General features: G+C 30.5%; 2 protein-coding genes across 2 annotated transcripts; both read right to left on the bottom strand.

Annotated features, from left to right (window-relative positions):
* LOC110263832 (protein MAIN-LIKE 2-like) lies at positions 4,107-6,215 on the bottom strand. The gene is made up of 3 exons (XM_021105656.1): positions 6,210-6,215; positions 4,364-4,785; positions 4,107-4,256 (listed from the first exon to the last, which is right to left on the bottom strand). Exons 1-3 carry the CDS (start codon positions 6,213-6,215, stop codon positions 4,139-4,141), a joined length of 546 nt encoding a protein of 181 aa, XP_020961315.1. The 3' UTR covers positions 4,107-4,138.
* LOC110263831 (serine/threonine-protein phosphatase 7 long form homolog) lies at positions 6,838-8,927 on the bottom strand. The gene is made up of 3 exons (XM_021105655.1): positions 8,859-8,927; positions 7,095-7,516; positions 6,838-6,987 (listed from the first exon to the last, which is right to left on the bottom strand). The coding sequence occupies exons 1-3, from the start codon at positions 8,925-8,927 to the stop codon at positions 6,870-6,872; spliced, it is 609 nt and encodes a 202-aa protein (XP_020961314.1). The 3' UTR covers positions 6,838-6,869.

Raw genomic sequence — 9,265 nt, 5'->3', positions numbered from 1 at the left:
TAATTTTATCCCTTACGATTTTAATTAACATATATGATATATCTAAATAAATAATGAATAAATGAATAATGAATGTTATAGCTTGGCCCATGTTGTAATTAACATTCATTAGGCTTTGACGAGTCTTGATTACGTTGTAAATAATCGATCCAAGCCTAAGCTTATTATTTTTTATAGGCTTTTTTTAGGCTCAAATAGGGGTGTACAAATTAAAATAAATCTAAATTAAATCGCTCGTCCAATTCAATTTAAATCGAAAATCGATTAAAACTAATAAATTTGAATTTGATTGGATTTTATTTTTGCAAACCGCATGAATCGAATCGAATTTTGGAATTATTTTGCAAAACCAATCTAATCCAATTCAAAGTGCATAATGTACTATAATATTATTATTTTATTATTATTTTTATAATTTTACTTATAATATGTTCAATTTGTTATATATTTTTATATTATTTATGTATTATTATTATTTAATAAATATTTTATATTAAAAATAAGATTTATTTATTTATTTTAACGAACCTATAATTTTATTTTTATTATTATGTTATTATTGGTTTTTTAAGATATTGTTGAGACTTGTTATGTCATTGTTGGTTATTTAAAATTTGATGTTGAGACTTGTTATGTATATTTAATTTTTTTAACCGCAAACCCAATCCAATCCAAACCGCACCTCAAATAAAATTAGTGTTCGGATCGGATGAGTTTTTGACTCAAAACCAATCCAAATCGCACCGCAAATACCCATAGGCTCAAGTCCGTCCTGTTTAAAGCTTGATAGCCTACGAGTCTATTTTTTTTTGTGACTTAAAAGAAAACAAACAACAACAAAAAAAGAAATAAAAAAACAAGAAACTGCTTAAAAAAGGCAGTCTCGCTGAATACTACTTTCAAACTCCTTCCAAGGCAACAGAAGCTCCACTTGAAGAGAAAGGGTCCTCATTACAGTCTTTGCCATGATGTCTGCTACTGTGTTTGCATCTCTCAAGATCAACCAGAGATCAGCATGCCATTTTCAAGACATAATATCTCAGATTTTTAACACCAAATGATCAATAAAACTAGAGCAATCCTGTAAATTATTGATAATAGTAAAGACCTCCACACAGTCTGTCTCATATATAATGTCTCTTTGCCCCGAGTCTCATCTCCCATGCTAAAAGAAAGCCTCTCCAAATAGCAAACAACTCTCCTTACAAAATGTTACGACTCTCAATTGTTCCCAGATAGCCCCGTTGCCACCTTCTCTTCCAATCTCTACTAACACAAGCAAAACCAACCCGAACACCATTACCAGGATAACTAACATCATAATTAATTTTAAAGGTACCCACTAAGGAGAGAATCCAAGAGCGCATACAAGTTTATTTGAAAAACTTGTTTTGTGAATTAGAATTCAAAAAATAATAAACTTAAAAAATTAAAATTGACATTAAATAAATTCTAAAATTTATAATTCATAATTTATAAAAAAATCATTTATATATCAATCTTTAGTGTATCATAATCATATTTATAATTTATAAAAAAAAAATTTTGAACAAAAAATTACGATATTAATTAGTATTGACTATTTATTCTTTTTAGTTTTGTTTTATATTAATATAAGTAAATAATTAAAAATTTAAACTAAAAATGATTTATTTCTAAAAAAAAGCTATATTTTAACAAGTCAATCCAATAAGTTTCATAACTTTTGTTAAGTCTATGGCCTGACTTTTTTAATTAATAGATTTTATAAAAAACTAAAGCCTAACTTATTTAATAAAATAAGTTGAGCCAAATCAAATTTAAAACGAACCGAACTACGAATCTCCCGTCGAATAACCCGACTGGCCGGCCCACTTCTTCTCCTGTAGACATATATGCATGTAGCTCCTTATGTGTCTCAAATCTGAATCCCCATTAATCACACAAAAACTTTCATCTATGATAACTGATAAGTATCCAGAGTGAAGTATCCAAGGTTCCATAAATTTTTGTCGAAATTCGTACTTGTTTCTAACGACTCAGAATGACCAACCTACGATGTGGAAGCAAGCTTGTCTGCCAGATTTGGTCTCAGTTTATTGGATTGGATTTGGTTTAAGTTTTTTGAGTAGTTATTTAAATAAATTTTAAAAAAATTTAAAAATACTTTATTCTAACAGATAAATTAATTTTTATTTTATTTTTCGACAAAATAATTATCTGATTCAATCTCTAAAAATTTAAAAGTAAACATTTTAGTCCTAAAAAAAATTAATATACAAATTAATTTCTAACGTTTTTTTCTATCAGACATAATAATCTTCATATATATGTGCTACATAGATGTGTATGGTAAGTTAGTCTAATTATAAAGTAAAAATTTAGCTAATTTTTTTGAGTTAATTGATAATTTGATGATCAAGTTAAAATTCATGTGAAAATAGAAGAATAACTTTGATACTTAATTTCTAGTTATCATTATTCAATAATATTTTTTTGAAAAAAGATCATATTAGAAATTAAATAGGTTTAATTCAATTTTAAAAGTTAATTTGATTATAATATTTACTAATATTTTTTTTAATAAATACTTGAGAAATTTAGTAAATCACACCGAAAAAAGAACGGAAGATTGTTATGTCTAACGAAAAAAACGTTGAGAATTAATTTGTGTATTGATTTTTTTTTAGGAATTAAAATGTCCATTTTTAGAATCCTTGAGTATTGATTTGGATAACTCACCAAAAATGAACTGAAAATTGATTTGTTTGTCGAAATAAAATTTTAAAAATATTTTTATGTATTAATTTTTTTAGAAATTAAAATATCTATTTTTAAAATTTTTGAGGATCGATTTGAATAATTATTCAATTTTTTTAATCATTTTAAGTCAGGAAAAAACTAACAAACTCTTAATCACAAATTAAGAATATAGTGACGAAATAAACACGAATTATTTTCTTTATCCAAGATGGAAACTGAACTGATCTCTTCATCATAGGGGACTAATGAGCTATTTGGCCACATTCACGTGGTTTTATTAGATTTGTTTTATCTAACCTAGTCGGGTAAACTAAATACCTCAAAGAAGATTGACTCATTAATTTAGATATACCATATATATGTGTTATGCGTTGATATGGATTATTGTGGTACTATACATAGATGTGAGACAGCTTTTGGCTAAAATCTGGTAGAAGAAATCGGACCATCCGAGTTCTGTGCAAAAATAATTGGGTTACCAAATCGGATGGTCCGAGTTGTGAGGGAGAAAAAATTTGAAATTCATAGTTAACTAATCGGACCGTCCGATTAATTTTTTTTTCTATAAAGAAAATGGATCCTCCAAGTTTGGATAAATATTTTTTTGAATATGTTAACGGTAATCGTTGGGTCCGAATTGAGTATGATATATTTTTTTACCATTATATAAGTGTGGGTAACTCGTATTGTACTGATAAGAGTATTTCTTCAGTTCATCGTCTTCTTCCTTCAGCACCTCCATCTATCTTTCTCTCTTCTTTCAAACGAAGGAAAATAATGAGAGTGTGATGTTTATTCATATGAGTGAGAAAAATGGATGACAAAGTCTTACTGAAAGTATATTATTTCGATCAGATTTTGTTAGAAACAGTTGAAGGAGTGAAATTTATTTGTGAAAATCCGTTAGATATTGTTATTTCATTCACAATGTCATTCGAGGAACTAAAAGGTGTGATTTGTGAGAAGATAGAATCTGGATTGTCTAGAAGAATATCATATATTTTATATAGGTATCCCATACCTGTATTTGGTGATGGATTCGTTCAATTTCAGACGAAATATGTAACGAATGAAGCGAGTATGTAAGAGATGTTTTCAATGTACATTGAAAGTCGCGGTCAGATATCATTCATTGAGGTGTATGTTGAATTCGAACCGTCTGAAGCCGATCAAAATATTGAACGGGAAGATTACAACAGCGACAGTGAGGAAGAGTTTGAAAGCAATTACGAAATTGTTGGTCTTGATGGAGACAAAGACCAAGGTGATGGCACTGTTGCAAATGCTCTCGCAAACAAATATAGAACGTAACTGTAATATAATGTTACCTGTTTGCAAGCGAAAAACTGTAGGGATCCCGAGGAAATGGCGCTAGATATGGGAGACGGATCCAAGCCTAGGTTAGCAGAAGTTCTAGCGGACCATCGATTTTCTTGCAGTCAAAACGAGATGCCCTGCATAATGATCTGTACAGGTGTGCCAGGCATGCAGATCCCAAACTGTACTGTCCGATACTGCCAAAATCACGAAGCAAAGGCAGGAACTTCCAGTTCACAGATGCCCCAGACTTGTCCCAAACAAGACTGTATCAAATAATAACATAATGTGGCACTTCACGTACCTCTGCATGCTGGTTTCGTCAACCAACTGTAATCTTTCTTTTAGATCTCGAAGCCAGGTCAGTTTTATGCAGCTTGCTCTACAGTCAGACTTCTTCGGTGCAACCCCAAATTGCTGTAAACACTCTGCCTCTAAGGCTTCAAAACTACTCATAATCATCCATGTGACTGGAAGAACGTCTGTTGGAAGACCAAAGATAACAGCAACATCTTCCAGTGTCACAGCACATTCACCAACACGAAGGTGAAAGGTATGTGTGTTTGGGTGCCACCTTTCGACTAGTGCATTTACCAGTGCTTTCTGACATTGAACTACTCTAATTTGGGAAACATGCAAGAAACCAATAAACCGTAAATGCTCTTCAACCCTATCATTGTACCGATTCGGAGGGAGTGGGTGATCACATATCAGATACCGTAAACTCTACAAAAACATATCAGATTATTAGTCAAATCATTAACAATGACTAATTTACTACTAAAAGATAATAACTATCTATGATATATAATTTAAATAATTTTCACAATTAACTAAACAAGACATAATAATTCAAATCGCAAAGCTTTGATATATAATTTTACTGAATCCAATTCAAACAAAAAAATAATTATTGAAAAATAATATTAATAGATATTATATCATTAACCATGTTTTTCACATATTCATGCATTCTAATTTCAAGTACAGTACATATGCATTGCTTTCACCACTTACTTTGGGGTATTTTGTCCCCTTTCTGCTTAATTGCTCTTTTTTTTCTCATTATTTTTTTTATTATATATATATATATATATATATATTTTATGTAAAAATTTTTTATATCTTTTTATTCAATAATATTTTTTTGAAAAAAGATCATATTAGAAATTAAATAGGTTTAATTCAATTTTAAAAGTTAATTTGATTATAATATTTACTAATATTTTTTTTAATAAATACTTGAGAAATTTAGTAAATCACACCGAAAAAAGAACGGAAGATTGTTATGTCTAACGAAAAAAACGTTGAGAATTAATTTGTGTATTGATTTTTTTTTAGGAATTAAAATGTCCATTTTTAGAATCCTTGAGTATTGATTTGGATAACTCACCAAAAATGAACTGAAAATTGATTTGTTTGTCGAAATAAAATTTTAAAAATATTTTTATGTATTAATTTTTTTAGAAATTAAAATATCTATTTTTAAAATTTTTGAGGATCGATTTGAATAATTATTCAATTTTTTTAATCATTTTAAGTCAGGAAAAAACTAACAAACTCTTAATCACAAATTAAGAATATAGTGACGAAATAAACACGAATTATTTTCTTTATCCAAGATGGAAACTGAACTGATCTCTTCATCATAGGGGACTAATGAGCTATTTGGCCACATTCACGTGGTTTTATTAGATTTGTTTTATCTAACCTAGTCGGGTAAACTAAATACCTCAAAGAAGATTGACTCATTAATTTAGATATACCATATATATGTGTTATGCGTTGATATGGATTATTGTGGTACTATACATAGATGTGAGACAGCTTTTGGCTAAAATCTGGTAGAAGAAATCGGACCATCCGAGTTCTGTGCAAAAATAATTGGGTTACCAAATCGGATGGTCCGAGTTGTGAGGGAGAAAAAATTTGAAATTCATAGTTAACTAATCGGACCGTCCGATTAATTTTTTTTTCTATAAAGAAAATGGATCCTCCAAGTTTGGATAAATATTTTTTTGAATATGTTAACGGTAATCGTTGGGTCCGAATTGAGTATGATATATTTTTTTACCATTATATAAGTGTGGGTAACTCGTATTGTACTGATAAGAGTATTTCTTCAGTTCATCGTCTTCTTCCTTCAGCACCTCCATCTATCTTTCTCTCTTCTTTCAAACGAAGGAAAATAATGAGAGTGTGATGTTTATTCATATGAGTGAGAAAAATGGATGACAAAGTCTTACTGAAAGTATATTATTTCGATCAGATTTTGTTAGAAACAGTTGAAGGAGTGAAATTTATTTGTGAAAATCCGTTAGATATTGTTATTTCATTCACAATGTCATTCGAGGAACTAAAAGGTGTGATTTGTGAGAAGATAGAATCTGGATTGTCTAGAAGAATATCATATATTTTATATAGGTATCCCATACCTGTATTTGGTGATGGATTCGTTCAATTTCAGACGAAATATGTAACGAATGAAGCGAGTATGTAAGAGATGTTTTCAATGTACATTGAAAGTCGCGGTCAGATATCATTCATTGAGGTGTATGTTGAATTCGAACCGTCTGAAGCCGATCAAAATATTGAACGGGAAGATTACAACAGCGACAGTGAGGAAGAGTTTGAAAGCAATTACGAAATTGTTGGTCTTGATGGAGACAAAGACCAAGGTGATGGCACTGTTGCAAATGCTCTCGCAAACAAATATAGAACGTAACTGTAATATAATGTTACCTGTTTGCAAGCGAAAAACTGTAGGGATCCCGAGGAAATGGCGCTAGATATGGGAGACGGATCCAAGCCTAGGTTAGCAGAAGTTCTAGCGGACCATCGATTTTCTTGCAGTCAAAACGAGATGCCCTGCATAATGATCTGTACAGGTGTGCCAGGCATGCAGATCCCAAACTGTACTGTCCGATACTGCCAAAATCACGAAGCAAAGGCAGGAACTTCCAGTTCACAGATGCCCCAGACTTGTCCCAAACAAGACTGTATCAAATAATAACATAATGTGGCACTTCACGTACCTCTGCATGCTGGTTTCGTCAACCAACTGTAATCTTTCTTTTAGATCTCGAAGCCAGGTCAGTTTTATGCAGCTTGCTCTACAGTCAGACTTCTTCGGTGCAACCCCAAATTGCTGTAAACACTCTGCCTCTAAGGCTTCAAAACTACTCATAATCATCCATGTGACTGGAAGAACGTCTGTTGGAAGACCAAAGATAACAGCAACATCTTCCAGTGTCACAGCACATTCACCAACACGAAGGTGAAAGGTATGTGTGTTTGGGTGCCACCTTTCGACTAGTGCATTTACCAGTGCTTTCTGACATTGAACTACTCTAATTTGGGAAACATGCAAGAAACCAATAAACCGTAAATGCTCTTCAACCCTATCATTGTACCGATTCGGAGGGAGTGGGTGATCACATATCAGATACCGTAAACTCTACAAAAACATATCAGATTATTAGTCAAATCATTAACAATGACTAATTTACTACTAAAAGATAATAACTATCTATGATATATAATTTAAATAATTTTCACAATTAACTAAACAAGACATAATAATTCAAATCGCAAAGCTTTGATATATAATTTTACTGAATCCAATTATTATTATTGTTAACAAAAAATATAATTAATTTAAGAATGAATGAGTTTATAACTAAAATTAAACTAAATTAAATAGAAATAAATTATTTGCTGAAAGATATATATATATATATTAATAACAAATTTAACAGTCTGGTGGTTGTGAGTATCATTTTTCTCCTTGAAGAGGGGTTCGAACCCCATCTTCCACATTTTGAGAAATTTTGAAACTCAGACGGTTCGGTCAAATCGATCTTACTGAGTTTGACCGGCTTTGACCGGTTCACTCTGAGTTTGAATTGTTCGTTGTCTTATGCGGTCACATCATCGGACCGGACCGATTTCGAGTCCGATTTACTGATTTCTTGATCGAACCGGCCGGTCCGGTCCGATTTTAAGCCTTCAGCTACACTAACATATTTATTTCAATTAAAAATCTAACAACAAACAAAAATTTATTACAAAAAATTCTGTCTAATTTACTCAAAATTTTTCAAACCATTTTCAAAAATTATTCAACTTAAACGTAATAATTAATTATAATTTTTAAAATTATTACAAAAAATTCTAAACATATATTATTTTTACTAATTTATGAGATTACATCAATTTAAATATTATCATTAATTAAAAAGTTTACTAATCAACTACAACTGTACATATACACATATATAGACTCAACAATAAATTCTTAAGTTCTAATGATAATCACAATCTTAACCTATATGTTCCTAAATTCACTTTCTAACAATAATAACATTAACTCTATAACATATAATATTTACTTCATTTAAATATATATCCCTAAATTTTTAACAATAATAATAATAAATCTAAAATATAAAAAAAATTAAAAACTAAACTTACCTAATCAGGATGGCTAAGATAATGTATAATATGAAATTCAAGATGATCAACATCTTTATATTTTTGTTTCTTTGATATTGTGAATTTTTTCTTCAAATTTGCATGAAGAACAATGGGGTTTGGAGGCTGAAGAAGAAGAAGAGAGGAAAGGGATTGCTGGTTGGGTTCTATGAAAAAGACTCGGAGGGAATGAGTTGGGTTCCAGGAAGCATGTTGGTATAAGGGGGCACCGTCCTGGGGGACAACGAACGCGCGCCACGTGGCTAGGACATCACAAATCGGATGGTCTGAGTTGCTCCCTCTAATCGGACCGTCCGAGTTCCTACCTTCAACTCCCTCGGTCCGATTTCAGCTTCTCTGACACTACATACAGGTAAAGCACCTATGTTCTCCATAACGATGCACCATATTAAAAATAAAAAGCGAAGAAGGTTAGGAACTATTTGATTTATGAAAATATTTTTTATTTTTTAATTTTCTTAAAAACAAGTTAAAATTTCACTATTTTATTTTAGTTTACTAAATAAAAGTGACATTAAGAAAGAAAAATATATGCACACTTTATTTTTATACTCGCGCTTTACACCGATGCATTTTCATTTTTTTTAAATTATTTTTCATGACCACTTCAATTTTTTTCTTTATTTTTTTGCATCATCTTTTTTTTTTAATTGTGTTTTTATTTTTTCTTTTTAATATAATTATTATTTTTTTTAAATTTCTATTTTCTACA

This window comes from Arachis ipaensis, chromosome B06 (assembly GCF_000816755.2).
Source record: "Arachis ipaensis cultivar K30076 chromosome B06, Araip1.1, whole genome shotgun sequence".
NCBI lineage: Eukaryota > Viridiplantae > Streptophyta > Magnoliopsida > Fabales > Fabaceae > Arachis > Arachis ipaensis.
The sequence above is the reverse complement of the archived record's forward strand: the minus strand, read 5'-3'. Positions and strand labels throughout refer to the sequence as shown.

What these genes read in the sequence shown, in the direction of transcription:
- LOC110263831 (XM_021105655.1), bottom strand. Translation starts at nt 8,927, where the DNA reads ATGGAGAACATAGGTGCTTTACCTGTATGTAGTGTCAGAGAAGCTGAA. An exon ending in TCGGACCGAGGGAGTTGAAG is followed by an intron (nt 7,517 to 8,858) that starts GTAGGAACTCGG and finishes ATGTTTTTGTAG; the next exon opens with AGTTTACGGTATCTGATATG. An exon ending in GACGAAACCAGCATGCAGAG is followed by an intron (nt 6,988 to 7,094) that starts GTACGTGAAGTG and finishes TGATTTTGGCAG; the next exon opens with TATCGGACAGTACAGTTTGG.
- LOC110263832 (XM_021105656.1), bottom strand. An exon ending in GACGAAACCAGCATGCAGAG is followed by an intron (nt 4,257 to 4,363) that starts GTACGTGAAGTG and finishes TGATTTTGGCAG; the next exon opens with TATCGGACAGTACAGTTTGG.